The sequence below is a fragment of the Erinaceus europaeus genome, chromosome 12, assembly GCF_950295315.1.
Source record: "Erinaceus europaeus chromosome 12, mEriEur2.1, whole genome shotgun sequence".
Taxonomy (NCBI): Eukaryota; Metazoa; Chordata; class Mammalia; order Eulipotyphla; family Erinaceidae; genus Erinaceus; species Erinaceus europaeus.
Window position 1 is genome coordinate 4,135,409 of NC_080173.1, and position 19,415 is coordinate 4,154,823.

Genomic DNA, 19,415 nt, shown 5'->3' on the forward strand with positions numbered 1-19,415 from the left:
TAACAGGCCATGATACATTGGAACGTCCCTACTCGTGACCACAGAATGTGAGCTCTGATCTACAGGGATGCAGAGGGCACACAGGCTCCTAAAGCTAAATATGGGCTCCAGATCAGATCAGATCAATGGGGTTTACAGTCAACAACATTTATACACCTTTCCCATATTGGGGAGCTACTCTCTTCCCTGATGCAGCTTTTTGGTCCTTTTTCCAGCCATGACATCATCTCCCAGGACAATAACTTGGATCCACCTGCGTATCAGATATCAGGCTCAGGGAAAACCTAGTATAGTCGTGGGCCCTGTGGAATATAAGTAAAACAGGCCTACTAACTATCTACAAAATGAAGCCGCCCCCCACACACACTCTTCACCTGCACTATTCCAGCCTTTAGGTTCATGATTAGTCAACAATTTGTTTGGCTTTCTATGTTAACTCTCTTTTCAGCCACCAGGTTCCAGATGCTAGCATGATGCCAGCCTGACTTCCCTGGACAGATGACCCCACCAATATGTCCTGGAGCCCCACTTCCCCAGAGCCCTGCCCCACTAGGAAAAGAGAGAGGCAGACTGGGAGTATGGATCGACCTGTCAACGCCCATGTTCAGTGGAGAAGCAATTACAGAAGCCTGACCTCCCACCTTCTGCTCCCCACAATGACCCTGGGTCCATGCTCCCAGAGGGGAAATGTTGGGACTATGTGTAAGCTTGATAGAGCTTAGGGAGAACTCCCCCCATCCTTGGATGGAGGTCTGAGAAGATACCCTCAGTTGTGAGGTCTCTCTCAACTGAGGTGAGCAAAGGGAAGGAACCCAGCACTTAGTTCTTTCCTTCTTGACTCTCAGGCTCACAGAAACCCCAATACTTCTCCCCATTAACTGCAGGCCACATGGCCGCCTACTTTAAGATTCACTTACTCAAAGTCACCTTACCTTCTGATCACAGAGGAGAACACACCTGATCACATACTTCAGCATACACCTCAGACCCCAGACAAGAGAAATTCCAAACTCTATGGCCTTTTGATAGCCATCTTCTCTCTGTCTCACCCTACTGGTTTTAACCCCTATGCTTCTCTCAGATACCTTTGGATAATTAAGTTGCTTGCGTCATGGAGAATAACTGTCTTGTATCTCATCAATTCCTGTCATACCAGCCCCCTACCATAGGGGCAAGCCGACCTTTAAGAAACCTGTAATTTCTGACATATTTCAATAATTCCCTTTGTTTGGTTTTCTATTTAACTCATGTCCACCTGCTAATAAAGGAGATCTGAAAACGCGGCAGTCTCCCCGGTGTCTTTACTCCTTATCGTCCCTTGCGCGCGTGAGAAAGAACTGTCCCGTTACCTTTCTCCTGGAGATCACCCCGCCAGAGACCCCGACAGGGAAAAGTATAGGAGAACTATCAGGAGAGGGGATGAGATACGGAGTTCTGGTGGTGGGAGTTGTGTGGAGTTGTGCCCCTCTTATCCTATGGTTTTTGTCAGTGCTTCCTTTTTTAAAATAAAAATAAAATAAATACAACTATGACTATCACAGAGGGCTGAGAAGGGTGAAGAGAGATTGTGACAATACCCAATGAGCACGGGATGAGACCTATTAGATATCGGTGACAGAATAAGACAGAGTACTGCTTTGCCATGTGTCCAGCCAAGGTTTGAGACGAGCCCTCGACACTGTCTGAAGGAATAGCCCACCGAACGGGACTCTCCCAGAGTTTTGTGGACAACTATGAGGAAAAGTTGCACCTGCGTGTCAACCACTGTGCTACAGACCACTGACCCTCCAGTAGAGTGGAGCAGCCCAGAGTATGGGGATCTAGCTTATACTCTCACTAAGCTCCAGGACCAAACCTCTCACACAAGTCCAGAAGCTCTCCAGGCTGGCTTTCTGCACAGGATAAAGCCACTTGAAGTAACTCTTTCCGGAAGGCCATGCCTTCGATAGCAAGGCTGTTCACCTTCTAGAGGAGAACGCCAGCCAAGCTGCCAAAAGACTCAGGACTCTCACTGGTCCCAACAGTTTGACAAGTTCACGCCCCCGGTGTGGCTTATGTGATTTTTTTTTTTTTTACTGTTCGGACTTTAGGGAGGTTAGCATTTCAGATTCCACTGAATTCTTCAAATTACCTCGCAGTCACACTGTCTCCAGATCCTGTCTACAAAAATAGAAGCTTCTCTGACAGCCTGTCTCCCTTAGGCTGCTCTCGCTGATCAGTCAGATACTGAAGACAGACAGGTGCGTGGGCTTAGAGGGGGCTCACCAGAAAGTGCTCTTGCTTTGCAGATGTGAGACCCCAGTTTCATGCCCAGCACACATCCTCTGGTCTGTCTCTTTCTCTTCCACTGAGTATGTAAATTATTCTTTTCTGAGTGTGCGCGTGCGTGCGTGCGCGTGTTGGGGTGGGGGGGACAAGAGCAATGAAGGTTCCTGCAGTTCAGTGGGGACTGGGCTCGAAACTGGCTCGTGCTCATGGCAAAGCAGTCCGCTATCCCCTATCCAAGTGAACGACTCCGCTGGCCCATGAACTCGTCTTGAAGAAAAGTACAAGCACAGGTCTACAAGTGGAGATCTGTCGGAGAGTACAGTAGCATTTGCTCCTGGATTCCAGCAAGCCACTTATCCACCGCTGGGCCTCTTTTTTCTTTTTTGGTTGTACAATGCAAATAGTATAATCCCAGCATATTGATTCATGTTACCTACTGCTCTCATTGCTGAATACATAATGTTTATTCAGAGGTATGACATCCCAGTAAAGGTAAGCTGTATTTCAGAGGCCTAGCTATTATGGGTGGGGTAGCACTGCTCAGCTCTGGCATAAGGTGGTACTGGGAATGTAAACTGTGGCCTCTGGACCCTCAGGCATGTGAGCTGGGGCTCTAACAGTCTGAGTTAGCTCCCTGGTTTGGACCAGGATTTTTAACCTTACATCTCACAGTACCTAGGAGATAATAAATATTCACAGAATGTTTAATGCTTAGCTATAATGAATAACAACAACAACAAAAACCCCAGGCATAGACAGATGATAACTGACACCGGGCAAATACGGTGACGATGTCATGACTTTGTCCATCAGCACTTGAGACTTTAGGCTCTGCGTGCAGGAGCCCCTGTGGCAGGTGTTTCCCCTGCCACAGTTCTTAGAGACAGGTCACCCAAGGTTGACAACTTGCCAAGAGTGGAGATCCTGGAGAGAAAAAGTTAAATGCTGTCCTACAAGTCAAGTGCGAGGGGTGGTGGAGCACGGCTGGAACTGAGCGACGGGGCGGAAAAGTCCTGGCTGTGGGTGCTTGACAGCAGTCATTCTGATGCACTTGTGGAGACCTCCGGCCTTCTGTCACTACACCGCACACTTCTGCCCCAGTAAGCCAGTGCAGACCACAAAGGAGAGACGCTCCTCCCTTCTCACCAGCCCAGACTTGGTAGGTCTAAGGACAGGATCTTGCCCCGTCTTTTCACCTCCTTTTAGCTCACCGGAGCTGTGCCTGAGGGCTGCGAGCCTTCCAGGCTATTTTTAACTCCTGGCTAGATTAATTTGGCGCTAAAGTAACAGGAGTCCCTTCCCTTGCGGAACAGACTTGTGGTTCCTGGGAATCTGCTACATCAAAGAATCCGCCCACTGAGGAGCAGAATTAGCACTGGAGTCTTTTGTTGGGGTTTATTTCCCTGAAATAACTCCTCCCCCCGGCCCCTCAGGCCTCACCGGGCATCACGGCACATGAGCGATGCTACCTGTGGACGCCTGTGGTGAGTCCTTTCAGAACACCGAGAAGGCTTCTTCCCTCAGACCTCAGTCCGCTGCGGGGATGCCCCGCAGGGAGTGCAGGGCAGGGTGGCCATCTTGTCTGCATGCCTTTTGTCGCCCTGCCACTGCACGGCAGGAGATGCAGGCCTGCTGGTCTCGTGTTTTTAACAGGAAATTGAATCTTAAATGGCATCAGCGTCTTCAGGAGCGGCTTGTCTTCTTCTTCCTTCACTCAATAGTCTCCCCCCCTGCCACTCAGACCTGACATCTTCTCTCTGCCTGTCTTACGACCGACCGCTGCTGCCTGCCATCTTAACAGAATCTTACAGACATGCTGCATGTCTGGCGTGGCCTTTTCTTCCCTTTACTGAGGGAATGTTGATTTTCAGGGCTGTTGGGCCCGGGCACTTTCATTTCTCATCCAGATCGATCGGTGAAGAAGCCCTGTGAGAAGGAGAACTGTCTTCCCCACTGTCATCTTCACAGGACACAGCCCTTAGATACTTCCGGGGTCAACTTGAGGGCTGAGAGCAAGGCCAGTAAGTGCAGCCTCTGTAATTCTGAATTAAAAAACAACAGCAATGGGAGTCGGGTGGTAGCGCAGCGGGTTAAGCGCAGGTGGTGCGAAGCGCAAGGACCTGAGTAAGGATCCTGGCTCCAGACCCCGGCTCCCCACCTGCAGGGGGGTCGCTTCACAGGCGGTGAAGCAGGTCTGCAGGTGTCTCTCTCTCTCCCCCCTCTGTCTTCCCCTCCTCTCTCCATTTCTCTCTGTCCTATACAACAACAACAACAACAATAATAACTACAACAATAAAACAACTAGGGCAACAAAAGGGAATAAATAAAATAAAAAAATAAAAACCCAAAGTCTAGAAAGAGAGGAGATGACCTGGGAGGGCAAAGTGCCCCGCTCACATGCCTGGATTCTATTTACCTCACTGATGAATTTTAAGTGCAACTTCTTAAAAAATATTTTATTTATTTATTTATTTATTTATTCCCTTTTGTTGCCTTTGTTGTTTGATTGTTGTAGTTATTACTGTTGTTGTTACTGATGTCATCTTTGTTGGATAGGACAGAGAGAAATGGAGAGAGGAGGGGAAGACAGAGAGGGGGAGAGAAAGACAGACACCTGCAGACCTGCTTCACCGCCTGTGAAGTGACTCCCCTGCAGGTGGGGAGCCGGGGGCTCGAACTGGGATCCTTACGCCGGTCCTTGTGCCTAGCGCCATGTGTGCTTAACCCGCTGCGCTACCGCCCGACTCCCTAAGTGCAACTTTTTAAACACTCAACCTTTTCCAAGTCTTACTCTGCCTTGTCAGGCCAGGAACATAAAAAAGTTGTGGTTCTAACTGGGTTTCACTCACAAAATGGTCTTATTTCCATACTGAGTGTAAGAAGCATACTCTGGGCAGGCAGAAGCCGTGCTAATTAAATTTACTTCCAGATTTATTTTAAATGTTTTGAGTCATGTTCTAAGTGAAGCTTTGAAATGTTGAATTTTAAACAATTTAGCAGCCTTTTTTTTTTTTTTTTTTACTTGATCCGTTTCTAAGACACCAAAAAGAACTTGGGAACATGAGGATCTTCAAGACTGTCAGAAAGCAAAGAAAGCAATTTTGTTTCCAGACAGAAGCCTTTCCAGGGGAGGCCAGCTTCACCTCAGACATCACAATTTTGCTCTGAGGCCATTTCTGCCATTGATTCCAGGGACTGATACTCGGGAAAAGTTTCTTTAAATGACTCAGTTTTGTGATGTTCGCAGACGTGGAGATGTGCCCTGGTCAGAAGTCAACCCCCTGCCCTTTAACAAGTTAATTATTGTCTTTATCCATCAACTCTATGGACGCTGCCTGTCTCCTAGGAGAGACACGGTGCATTCCCAGGAAACTTAAGAATCTCCTATATTCTGTTCAATTGCCTTGCTATTACAGGTGCAGAATGCAACAAGGGAAGTCTCTCTGGACAGGCCAGGGCCTCTGCTGAAGGAGTCCTGGGCAGATGAGAAGAGAAGAGTTAGCAGCAGTGGCAGGAGCACCCAGAGCCTTGGCCCGGCATCCACGTCATCTATGTGCTCCACGCAGAGTCCACGGTCCCAAAGGTGTGTATACAGGGCTGCTGGGGCGTGCCTGCCATTTTATGCACGTGGCAGAAGTGTGTCTCCTACTGCTACTTTACAAACCCAACAGTTGGAAAGTTGTCTGTTCCTTATGACTTTAGCAGCAGGAATGAAGTTGGTATGATCCCCCAAAAGAGATATTTCACACTTCCCCGAGGGGGGAGGACAGAGAGAGAGAGAGAAATTGAGATTGAGATTGAGATTGAGGAGAGAAAGGGAAGGGAAGGGAAGGGAAGGGAAGGGAAGGGAAGGGAAGGGAAGGGAAGGGAAGGGAAGGGAAGGAGGAAGGGGAAAGGGGGAATGGGGGAAGGGGGAAGGGGGAAGGGAAGGGAAGGGAAGGGAAAAGAAGGGAAGGGAAGGGAAGGGAAGGGAAGGGAAAAGAAGGGAAGGGAAAAGGGAAGGGAAAAGAAGGGAAGGGAAAAGGGAAGGGAAGGGAAAAGGGAAAAGGGAAAAGGGAAGAGGGAAAAGGGAAGGGAAGGACCAGAAAAATAACTCAGTTTTGTGCTCACACACAACCCATGTTCAAGCCAGGCTCCCACCATGTTGAAGAAAGTCTTGTTGGTAAGGAGTCTGTCCTTCTCTGACAAAGGGAGGCCACCAGATGTCCTAGAGCAGTGAAGTTCCTGTGACCACCAAAAGAAGAAAATGAACAGGACCAGCAGTGGCAGACCTGGTTGAGTGCACGCTCCTATGCACAAGGACCTGTGTTCAAGCCCCCAGACTCCACCTGCAGGGGGAAAGCTTCACAAGCAGTGAAGATGTGTTGCAGGGGTCTCACTGTTTCTTTCTTCTTCTCTATCCCTCCTCCCCTCTCAATTTCTCTCTGTCTCAATGTCTCTCTGTCTTATCAAATAAAATAAATTAAAAAAAATGCCTTTCTGGGCAGTAGTGCACTGGGTTAAGTGCACACAGTACGAAGTACAAGGACTCGCACAAGGATCCCAGTTCAAACCCCCGCCCCTCCCCAGCTCCCCATCTGCAGGGAGGTCACTTCACAAGCAATGAAGCTGGTTTGCAGGTGTCTATATTTCTCTACCTCTTTTTCTTCCCCTCCTCCCTCAATTTCTCTCTATCCTATTCTATAGAAGAAGGAGAAGGAGAAGGGGAAGAGGAAAGAGGAGGAGGAGGAGGAGAAGCGGGAGGAGAAGCAGAAGGAGAAGTGGAAGTGGAAGCGGAAGCGGAAGCTGAAGCAGAAGCGGAAGGAGAAGGGGATGGGGAAGGGGACGGGGAAGGGGAAGCAGAAGCGGAAGTGGTAGCAAAGTCTGAGAAGACAGGCCCCTAGAGGCCTCCTCCCATCCCTGACAAAGCAGGGGAGAACAATTCAGCAGGACAGGTGATATATCAATGACAACTGGTGAAGTGACAGCATGTGTGAGTTGATTAGAAGCACAGTCTTGGGAGTCTGAGGTGCTTTTGCTGGACACAGAAGCCCTTTTGTCCTGTCAGGTTCCCTGCCCCCATGCCTCCTTTCAACTAGACTTCTGTCTTGGAGATTAGCTCTGTTTAAAAAAAAATGTTTAACTCTTACTGAATTTTAAAAATTTTTTTAAAGATATATTTTGGTGCATTTCCTTCACTTTCTTCTTAGAGACAGCCAAGCAGGTACGGTATTTGTGGATGTCACAAGCCTTGCCGTTTCTCCCCATCACGGAACGCTCTGGAGTCTGCTACGCTCCTTGGAAGCATTAGGAAGCAGCATGGGAACTGTACAGCCAGCCAAGGAAGAGACTTTCAAAGTTTCGCTTTTTCAGGGTGAAATGCTTGAGGAATATATTTTTTCTTCTTAAATTTCTGATTCCTCTGTTTTTGCAGGGGAGGGGGGATGACAGTGATACCTCAAATATGCACAATACCTCTGCTCCCAGGCCAGCTATCTCATTCTATGAAAGAGAGAGAGAGAGAGAGAGAGAGAGAGGGGGGGGGGGAGGGCCAGCAGCAAGACAGTTTACTTGGACAGTGTGCTTACTTTGTCATGGCATGACCCAGTTTTGAGCCCGGCCCTCACCAAACAGAAGGAAACTTCAGTCTGTCTGTCTGTCTGTCTGTCTGTCTGCTGGGATAGCCCGAGGGTGCTTCTTCCCGAGTAAGTGCTCTCTGGGTTGGAGAGAACTCGACTGGAGCCAATAACCTAGGCTGCTGTGTGGGAGAGGGATCAGGAACTCGTGTTGGGCTAGCGTCACAGGAGAGAGACTCTGGGACTCGCGGAGCTGGAAGGCAATCCAATGTGTTTAATCACAAAAGAAGATTCTTTTTTTTTTTTTTTTTCCTTTCCTCCTCCAGGGTTATTGCTGGGCTCGGTGCCTGCACCGTGAATCCACCGCTCCTGGAGGCCATTTTTTTCCCCCCTTTTGTTGCCCTTGTTGTAGCTTCGTTGTGGTTATTATTATTGCCCTTGTTGACGCAATTCGTTGTTGGATAGGACAGAGAGAAATGGAGAGAGGAGGGGAAGACAGAGAAGAGGAGAGAAAGACAGACACCTGCAGACCTGCTTTACCACCTGTGAAGCGACTCCCCTGCAGGTGGGGAGCCGGGGGCTCGAACTGGGATCCTTACGCCAGTCCCTGCGCTTTGCACCACATGCGCTTAACCCACTGCACCACTGCCCGACCCCCAAGAAGATTCTTTTTATACTTCCCAAGAAGGAAGTGGTAGGGTGTGACTAGGGGAGGCGGAGGAGCGAAAAGAGAGTGCGAACCAATGGGGATTAAACCAGTGCCCTGCAGGCAGGGCGGGTCTCAGGTAAAACAGTGATTATGGAAATAGACCACAGTGTTAAGCAGGGAGCTGGCGTACTGCCCGACATCTATCTATTTATTAATTTTTGTCATTCTATCTGAAGAAAGTCAGCCTAGAGTGGTGAGACCCCAGTGCTAAAAGAAAGAAAGAAAGCAGAACAGGGGAAGGGAGAGAGAAGTCAGAGAGATGCCACAGTGCTGCTCCCTTACCCACAGAGTCGGCCCCCACCCCCGTGCCACAGTGCTCCCATGTAAGGCCAGGGCTCAGACCCAGGGGAATCACACAATGGCGAGGAAGCTGCTGGCACCTGATCGTTTCATTCTTTGAATCATGCTTTCTCACCTAAACATGTGAACCAAGCCTTCAACGACTCTGCAGTCTAGCAATTAGCAAAATGTTCCAGCGACAGCGACCTGGCCTTCTCCATGGCTAACACCGCAAAGAATCCACCACAAGCCTGCTGGATATTCAGAAAAGATTATCATAGCTCAGATTACTTGTACCTTTCTTCAATATTCTTCTGTTTCTTCATCCATAAAAGGAGGCTGACTTAGATAAATCTTGACCACCCCATGACATTCTATAATTCTGTGATTGTTAAAATGTATTCAAAGAAAGATAAAACAAGAAAACCTATGGAATAAAATCAAGTCACATCACATTTCAGTTCTCTGTCCTGACATCTCTTATGATTTACCTACAACCTTCCTGGTACAGTCAGTCCAGTTTGAAGATACGTACAAATAAATAAAGCCACAGTGCTCACAGACAGACACTTCCCAAGCTCTGGGGCTGTGCAACGTGCTAATCGCTACTCTCTTAACACCAAAGACCAAAAGGACAACCTTCTCCTTGGAAGAGCACAAGTGAGTCAAACAGACATGGCTGGGTGATTCTTCACACATTTTAAGAGGCCATGTACTTTCTTTGCTCTAGTATAAAAGAAAATGACCTCACCTTCCCTTTTGAGGGCATAAAACATGAAAATGAACTCCTAGAACAAGTGACCTCAATGTAAAGACAAGGAAGAACTGAACTCTGTTGGGCCTCAGGTCACAGAAGTGGTTCCCACCCCACATCACACATCAAGGACGTCTTCACTACAGAAGGCCTTCCGCAGGGAAAATGATCTACCTCTCTCTCTCTCTCTCTCTCTCTCTCTTTTATTTTCCCTTTTGTTGCCCTTGGTGTTTGTTTTTTTAATTATTGTAGTAATTATTGTTGTTGTTGTTGATGTCATTATTGTTGGATAGGACAGAGAGAAATAGAGAGAGGAGGGGAAGACAGTGAGGGACAGACACCTGCAGACCTGCTTCATGGCCTGGGAAGCGACTCCCCTGCAGGTGGGGAGCCGGCGGCTCGAACCGGCATCTTTACGCCGGTCCCTGCGCTTTGTGCCACGTGCGCTTAACCCGCTGCACCACCGCCCGACTCCCTCTCTCTCTCTCTTTTTAATTTTATTAGTGATTTCATAATGATTTACAAAATTACATGTCCACAGGGGTATAATTTCACACCGTCCCCACCACTAGAGTTCTGAATCCCCAACCCCTCCATTGAAAGCCACCGCCATTCTCCTAAGGTTGCAGGTAGGGGTTAACTATCCTCTTTTATCTTTTTTCTTTTTCTTCCAGGCCCAGTCTACTCTTCCCCTCCAAGTCACTCATGACACCACTACAACCTCCGTGTGTCCCTCTCTTTTTCCTCTTCTCTCTCCGGGTTCTGATGAAGCTAGAGTTCAGAGCACTTTTATCCTCTTCCTCCTATCATTTCTCCCCCACTGGGAGTATGGATCAAAATTGTTTTTGGGGTGCAGAAGGTAGGATTTCTAACTTCTGTAATTGCTTCTCCACTGGACAAATCTCACCCAAGACTTACAAGAAAAGGTATGGAATCTGTATCTTAGGATACACCCCAACTCTCAGTTTCACACTCACCCTCACACACAACTGTATTCCCAATGTCAACCTTCTCATACTGAATATGGCCAAAGCAAAACCCGTGACCTTCCTATTTCACTGGCCAGTATGTCCTCACCCCACAGAGTTTCCGTGGTCTTAAAGCACCACATGCCTGGCTCAGAAGCCTGAGGGTCTTTCTCAACAACTCTATCCCCCCAACCTCAGTGGCCGAGGACTAACCTAGCTCCTCCAGGCATGTCCAAAGGGTTCCCTCTGTTCACCTTCATCGCCTCTACCCACCCCCCACTCCCACTCCTGAGGTCTCATCATCTTGCTCTAGAGAAACACGTCGGAGGGCCAGGTGGTGGTGCACCTGGTCAAGCACACACATTGCAATGCGAGAAGTCCCAGGTTCAAGCCCCCGGTCCCCACCTGTAGGGGAAAGCTTCATGGAAGCAGGGCTGCAGGTGTCTCTCTGTTCTTTGCTTCTCTGTCTCCCCCTCCTTTCTCAATTTCTGTCTCTAGCCAATAACAGAAAAATAATTAATGAAAGAAAGAAGTGAAAGGAAGGGAGAAGGAAAGGCATGTCTCCGTCTTGGTTCTCCTCAAGTTCTCCCCCCCCCCCCCCCCAGTTTTCACCAGCATGTCACGTCTGGTTCCTACTTAATCCCTTTCCTGCGATGCAGCTGAAGCAACCTTTACCGAAAGCAACGAGGCTCATATCATTCCTGGCTTAAAAATAGTTCCATAGGCCATCAACAGCTCCTAAGATTCTGCTCAAAAATTCTCGAGACAACATCACATCAGGGCTTTCCTAACATCTTTCCTGTTTCTGAAACAGCTGTTTTACACAGTTCCTTATGCCAGAGTTCACCCATTTTCTTTCTTTCTCCCCCCCCCCCCCCCGCTGGTTTCCTACTTGCTCCTGAAGCTTGGTTTAAATATCATTTCCCTGGGGAAGCTTCTGATCACCTAGACTAGGTAGAGCTTTCTGTTCAACTCACAAAGGCCATCTATATTCTATTTTAATTCATGATATTTTAATGTCTACAGTCTCCCAGCAGAAAATTCTGAAGACAACAAGCACAGTGCTGCCGTTACTTTGTACCTGGGTCCAGCAAAGAGAGTCTCAATAAATAAGACACGTAGCCAAAAGAATGAATATGTGGAAGAAGGAAGTTTACACCAGATAAAGAATTGCTTACATGCTTATAGCCAGACCATGTCCTGCCTCCTTCTTAATGAGGCTGACCATGTTGAACTCCAGAAACAGAACAAGCCAAAGCTGAACATTTCTCTGGTGCAACACACACACACACACACACACACACTCACACCTAAAATGTCCCAAATAAAAACACTCCAGAAAGGAGAATTGGGAGTATAGTCTAAATTATATATATATATATATATAGTAGGGGAAGGTCACTCAACATTCACAGAGTTGGGATTCTTAGTCCATAAAGGTCAAAGAAAAATCATCTCCAAGATTCCCTGACTCCTGTGTCTTGTGAATCTTCATGTGGAGGTGGTGGCCTGAACCTGGGATGCCCACTCTGCACTGCCTCCGCCAACATGCAAACCCAAGTTTCCTGAACTCCCACTGCCTGAAGCTGGGCCATGAGCTGCCTGCACCACGTGTGTTAAAATAGTGCCAATCTGAACCCGCGGAGCTTGCCGTGAACATTCTAGCTTCTCAGAAGACACACAGCCCTGTCGACTCTGAGGAAGCCAGAGGGAAATGATTTTCTGTGAGGAGAGCGAGTTCTAGAAGTAGGAATGATGTGTGTTGGGAAATTGTGCAGATGTGGTTGAACGCTGGCAGGGCCCACAAACCACTGTATTTCCATGCAAGTATTATTTACAGATCCCCACCACGTTATCCCCTCAGGGTATGGCTAATTCAGTTAAAACCACTGCGACAGTTGCTAAGGAGGCTTCCACCTTCCCAGCATGCCTTTTGCCTCTCTCTACCCCCTTTCCTAGCCAATCCCGTCCCGACTTGCCACTTTCGGAATCCCCCCATAAAAGCCTCTCCTGTTTCCGCTGTTGCTCTCTTCTCTTTTTTTCTCTTCCGCGACCCGACCCAGAGAAGGGCTGGTGGGCATAGTGGGAGGCGGCCATTTTGCTAGCTCCACGTGGCCTAAACCACTGTGCTCACACCCAATTCTGGAGCGTCCGCGTGAATAAAGATTTGCGTTACCGCTCTGGAGCATCCGTGTGAATAAAGATTTGCGTTCCCCCTCTGCCATGAGTTCCTGGTCTCTTCTCTCTCCCCCGTGATGCAACCCGACAATCTGAAGTGTGTGACTGAACAGATAGTACCCGGTAGAGCATTTGTGCTTGGCGAGGTAGAAAGCGGTGGACTGGAAAGCTTATACAGTGCTATGAGCCAACATCACTTCAGTCATGAAGAAAAGTCTCATTGACGAGAGTGATCCGGCCAAAGCTGCTCTAAATGCAAAAATGTCCACTATCCCAGCCCTCCCCTACAAAAATAAGTTTTGAGTTACAATAAGAGTTCCCATGGAATAGTCCAAGATGTTTTCCTCCCACTCAATAAACTTCAGATACGGGTATTTTTCACGCAGCCCAGCTTCCCTTCTCCATGCTGATCTTGTTTTCCAGGGAACAAAGATAAAACGGAAATGCTCCCCAGAGACACACAGCCATAAAAGGCAAGTGGTGAGGTTGTCTAATCACACATGGGGAACTCCAGAGAGCACTTTTCCGTGAAGCAGATGCTAAATCACATCAATCACCCGCGGCATTTGTAACGCAGAATGAAACGGCAGCAAGGAGCTCACGAAGCCAAACTAGGAGCGACTTGTTGAACTGACCAGGAGCCATGATGGTCTTGTTATTTAATAAACTCTTAGAAGTAACTGAAGGTGGTTTCCATTCACTGCAAAATCCATCAACATTTTCAAAAGGGAGACGCACTGTGCCTGTGAAAGCATTTACTCCCGATCTGCTCATGGGTCCAGGTGGCTTCTCGGAGTGGGAGAGAACCAGCTATAGGAAGCCTTCCTCCCAGTGCTTACAAGTCCAGGGAAGGCCCAAAGGGACTGAAAGTCTGCTCACTGCTAGAGGCCAGTGATAAGTTTTCTATTAAGACTATGTGCCAAAACAACTGAACGGGCATTTCTTTAAAAAAAACCAGAACACAGAAATCTGCACTAATATCAGACAACAACCTACTTACGTCAGTGTCGGGACCTTTATCCGCACCAGGACAAGAAAAGGTGACAAATTCATGGCACCTCTTGTGAACCACAAAACAGCAAACTGGTGGGGAGAGAAGAAACCTGAAGTTAGTACAGTCTGGACAAAATAAGCAAGTCTTGCTTTCCCAAAAGGGCTATCTATATACTATTAGAACTCAATTTGGTTTCACTGCAGACAAAAGCTTCTAAACAGCAGATCAGAAAGCATTCCACTCAAGACACAGCCATCTTTGGTATTGGTCTGACCCATGGTTAATAGAACCACGAAATGTTGGCACTGGTGGGACCATGGGGATCTGAATAAGAGTTCCTGGTCTCCAAAGTTGTAGGAGCCTATCAGACAGTTTCGCTCAAGGTATAAACAAGAAACAAAATCTAACGTAGTCTGCAGTGTCCTAGCCTGACAAATACATACACACGTGATTGTTTATAAACATTATATCCTACAGATAAAATGGAATATAAAGGAAATAACTGATTGCTTTTAAAATGCACGGGGATCCCTAAATGTGGGTTGAAGACATTCTTCCAAAGAATTGTGACTGGGAGGAACTCATTAAGATACAAACCTGAACCACCTGCCTGTGACAGGTGCAATCACCAGGCGAGTGAATCCTTAGAAATATACCAAAACCCACTAGACTGCAAACTCTTTCCAAGATAACTATGGTTTTGATAAATAATCCTGAAGATGAATAAAAACAGGAGTGCTGGTTATAGAAATTAGTAAGTAACCATAAAGAGATCTTTCTGGATAATATAACATGGAAGTAAAAAAAAAGAAAAGAAGAGAAAAGAAAACTACTAATACACAGCACAGCTTAGTCCTTCCTAGAAATAAAGGGCATCATCTACTGTTCTAGAGTTTCTCTGCTGAACAGTAAGTAACAGGCTAAAAATAAAATATATATATATATATAAAACTACCTGAAGGCAAATGTCTTCAATACCGAATGAAGGGTACAATCTCCCAGATACTTAGGTCATGTGTCCTTTGGGGCTTTGAGTAACCACTCAGGAATTCTGAGTATTTCTGGAAAGCACTGGCTGTCACTGAAAGGTACTGAGCAAGAGTGACAGCAGCGCTGCGTGTGGTGGCACAGGGTGCACTGACTGGAGTGGGCCTGGAGGATGAGGTTGACCAGACGCCTCGTGTGCAGTCCAAGTGTGGACTGCCCATCATTTTGGAGCCTGCTATGAAATGGAAGAAAGACATGCCAGGGAAGTGCAGGAGAACTGATAGAACAAGCCCTTTTATGAGCATCCGATTACATACTGAATACTTTGCTGGACACTTTCATGAATATTTATAACAACACTATTTAACATGGTTTTTAAAAAGTATTTATTTATTCCCCTTTGTTGCCATTGTTTTATTATTGTTGTCGTTGTTGGATAGGACAGAGAGAAATGACGACAGGAGGGGAAGACAGAGGGGGAGAGAAAGACAGACACCTGCAGACCTGCTTCACCGCCTGTGAAGTGGCTCCCCAGCAGGTGCTTCACGTGTTTTAACATCAACACTCCTGTGGATATGGGAAGCTAGTACAGATTGCCGGAATACAGCACAGTGTAAGCACAAAACAGCTGTGAACAGAGAGAAGATGGGGGCCGGGTGGTGGCACACCTGGTTAAGTGCACACATTACAGTACCAGGGACATGGGTTCAAACCCCCAGTCCCCACCTACAGGGGGAAAGCTTCACAAGCAGTGAAGCAGGTCTGCGGATGTCTCTCTGTCTCTCTCCTTCCCTATCTCCATCCTCCCTCTAAATTTCTCTCTATGGGATCAGATAAAAATAAATTTAAAAGAGAAAGAGAGAGGATGAGTAGTTGAATAGATCAACAAATGACGGTGTTGCCTAAGACCGCCCACGCGCTCTGCAGAGGAATCAGAGTTCACTCTGAGGAATGCATGACTGCACAGCCCCCTCCCTTTCACCTGCACCCCTTCCGTTCTTCCTCCGTGGTCAGAGCAGAAAAGATAATAGTGCCAATGATGCTGACATGTTGCACACAAGCTACAAAGCATGTCAGCAGTGTGGCACATGGGATCCTTTTAGACACAAACAGCATACAAACAGCACACACATGTATAAACCCTGCATGTGAAGCCCAGAGGATGAAGCTGTGAGTCTGGCAAGCTGAAGCAGCAGGGAAATGGAAGGCTGCTTCTTGCTAGTGGTCCTGTGCCCTGTTACTGGAAAAGCACGATCTTTGAAAACAAGCTCGAGTTTGGCGTTGAGCCAGGGAGCGGCGTGGCCACGGAAAAGGGAAGCCAGTCTTGGAGAGACGCCTGTGGGATGGAGTCCTCCTCAGCCACCCCCAAGTTAGGCAGGAGCAGGCAGTGAAGCAGAGGAGGAGAGAGGACCTTCACTCCCCCAGGCAACACTAGGTTCCCCTGAGCCTGCAGGACACTGCCCTCCCCACTCTGTCTCACATTAGAGCTAGAAGGCTTTCCTCTGCAGCACCCTCAGCAGATAAACACTAATATGCTGGGCAGGCAGGGCTTCATCTCATCCTCCCTCTCTCTCCAGGCACTGAGTCATCTTTCACTCACTGGAATTAAAAAGATAAATGACTAAAGGAAAAGGGGTTACGGAAGCATTATTTCATCGTGTTTCGTTATGGGCGCGGCTCTATGAAGGGAAGTGAGTGCTCTGAGTCCCTTCCTTCTTAATCACTCAAACATGCAAGTCTCTCATCTCTTTGTATTCAGGTGAGCATCATTACAAAAACCCATGTTTATCAAACTCCATGGGGAGGAGAGTTTGCCTCGGGTGTCTGTTCTTTCCATTGACATCTGTCTGTCGGCACAATTATATGAGTTCAGCTGAAGTATTTCTACTATGAGCCTCAAAAAAAACAAACCGTGTTATATCCAAATTTTCAGGAGCAACAAAAAGGCCACAATGACGCTAAAGTTACTTCCTAGCTGCCCTTCTAGTCCCAGAGTCCATGAAGGTCTCAAATACGTGGGTGACTGGGTCTGCCCGACTGGAGGTGAGGAGGGGGACTGTTTCCAGACAGCCGCTCATGAGAGCTGAAGGGTAAAGCACAGGGACACCTGTGCCACTGCTGGCCACATTCCCAAAGAGCTGAAAGCCGAGACTTAAGCAGATGTGCGCGGATGCCTTAGTCCAAACAGCCAATGAATGAATGGGGGTGGGCGGTAGCACCGCAGGTTAAGCGCACAGGGCGCAAAGCACAAGGACTGGCCTATGGATCCCGGTTCGGGCCCCCAGTCCTCCCCTACAGGGGGGTTGCTTCACAGGCGGTGAAGCAGGTCTGCAGGTGTCTGTCTTTCTCTCCTCCTCTCTGTCTGCCCCTCCTCTCTCCATGTCTCTCTGTCCTGTCCAACAACAGCAGCAGCAGTGGCAATAATAATGACAACAAGGGCAACAGAATAGGACAAAAAGGCCTCCAGGAGCAGTGGACTCGTAGTGCAGGCACCGAGCCCCAGTAATAACCCTGGAGGCAAGAAAAAAATAGTGAATAAATAAAGGTGGAGACCCAAACAGAAAGAGATGAATGGAATAACAAAACATGGCACTGACAGTGGACTGTATTCTGCCTTAAAAAATAAAATGCTGGGAGTCGGGCTGTAGCGCAGCGGGTTAAGCGCAGGTGGCGCAAAGCACAAGGACCAGCATAAGGATCCCGGTTTGAACCCCGGCTCCCCACCTGCAGGGGAGTCGCTTCACAGGTGGTGAAGCAGGTCTGCAGGTGTCTATCTTTCTCTCCTCCTCTCTGTCTTCCCCTCCTCTCTCCATTTCTCTCTGTCCTATCCAACAACGACAACAACAATAATAACTACAACAATAAAACAACAAGGGCAACAAAAAGGGAATAAATAAATAAAATAAATATAAAAAATTAAAAATAAATAAAATGCTGGGAGTCGGTAGCTCAGTTAAGCACAGGTGGCACAAAGTGCATAAGGATCCCGGTTCCAGTCCCCGGCTCCCCACCTGCAGGGGAGTCGCTTCACAGGAGGCAAAACAGATCTACAGGTGTCTGTCTTTCTCTCCTCCTCTCTGCCTTCCCCTCCTCTCTCCATTTCTCTCTGTCCTATGCAACAATAACAGCAACAATAATAACTACAACAACAAAATAAGGGAATGAATAAATAAATACTAAAAAATAAATAAAATGCTGTTACTTCCCGCAACACTATGAATGTTGAGAACATTCTGCCAAATGAACTAAGTCAGTCATAGAAGGACAAGTATGGTCTGATTCCGTTTATGAGGTCCCAAGAAGACCTATGTTAACAGAAACAGAAAGAAGTTACCAGAGGCTGGGGAAGAGGGCCAGAGAATTCCAGGGACTGAGAGGAATCTCTCCCTGAGTGGACAGAGTTCTTGAGATGGATGGTGCTGATGGTTGTACAACCCTAACACCACTGAACTGCCTGTGGAAACATTGTAAGAACTGTACATTTTATGCAGGCTGCGCCGCTACCAGAAGTAAGTGATTCACAAGCCCAGAGCAACAGCTAGTGAAATTATCCATGAGAGTAACAATGTTGCAGTCTTCCTTCCTGTGAGTTTCCTATGCTTCTTGGTGTTCACATCTGGATTAGCTACAAAATACAGGGAACAATATTTGCTTCTCCTGTGGGAGGTTCTGAGGTAAATCCAATGACAGAATAATGTGGAGACATGAGCAAAACTCAGATTCTGAAGCCAAGAGCTGTCTGATGGCTGAGGGTTAGAGATGTGCTCCTGGGCTTCATAGCACACTTGGCAAATGAGTGTGGACAGCGGTAATGGGTAAGGAAAACTGGAAGCCAGGTTGCCCCAGAAAATCCCTCTGTTGCTCTGCTATTTAATCTCCATGTATCCCACCCTACCCCACATCTGATATAGGCTCCATCTTAGTGGAGGGGGGAAAAATACACGTTGACATTCTTTTCTCATTTCTCCCTTTTTAAAAGGATCTACTTATTAGTGAGAGCAGAAGAGAAAAGCAGAGTATCAGTCCGGCATACTCAGCGCTAGGATCTGAACTCAGGACCTCGAGCTTACAAGTTGGACACTCTCTGCACGTTCTGGCTGCTCTAACTGCCTTTTAAAAAGAAATTTCCTCGTGTTGAGAACATTTCAGATTTAGGTCTTAGGTATGTAACAATTGGAACGCATGCAAAAAAGTTCTGCAGTTCAAAATTAATGAGGGACAGCCACTGGGTAATAAATCATGAGTTCAAGGAACCCCCCTACTAAATTTAATAGTCTGACTTTGTTTAGCACCGAAGACTGGAAGCCGAACCAGTTTCCTCTGGTTCCGTTCTTAAAATACGTAAATGGTTACCATCATGTGAGACAGTTTTAATTAAATTTTGCTTAGCTGGAAGGGATTAATGAACGGTAACGTCATGTCAGAATACAATCAAAGGGAAATCTCGAAGGCAAGTGAGCTGCTTTCAACTTTGTAGGAAAAGCAATAAAAAGTGAGTGTCTATTATATTTGCATGTTAAAAGGAAATTACTGGTTTCTGATTTGTCACAGTGAAAATAGTCTTCTCATGGGACACATGTTAAAGTTGTCTGAAAACAAATCAAATCAAAGTGCTTTGTCACGTATCAGAAGGAATGCTATTCTCCAGGGAGCACACCAGCTCCACCTTGAAACAACTGTGCATGAACCACTCCCAAACCCCCAAGAAACTCTTTCAAGATTC

General features: G+C 47.3%; 1 protein-coding gene across 2 annotated transcripts in view; it reads right to left on the reverse strand.

Moving 5' to 3' along the window:
* PRKCA (protein kinase C alpha) overlaps positions 1–19,415 on the reverse strand; it is a 362,209-nt gene that overhangs the window by 165,265 nt on the left and 177,529 nt on the right. For both annotated transcript variants that reach the window (XM_060202620.1, XM_060202619.1), the window contains exon 3: positions 13,712–13,794. In XM_060202620.1, coding sequence (XP_060058603.1) covers positions 13,712–13,794 — 83 coding nt within the window. The remainder of the gene's footprint in view (positions 1–13,711; positions 13,795–19,415) is intronic.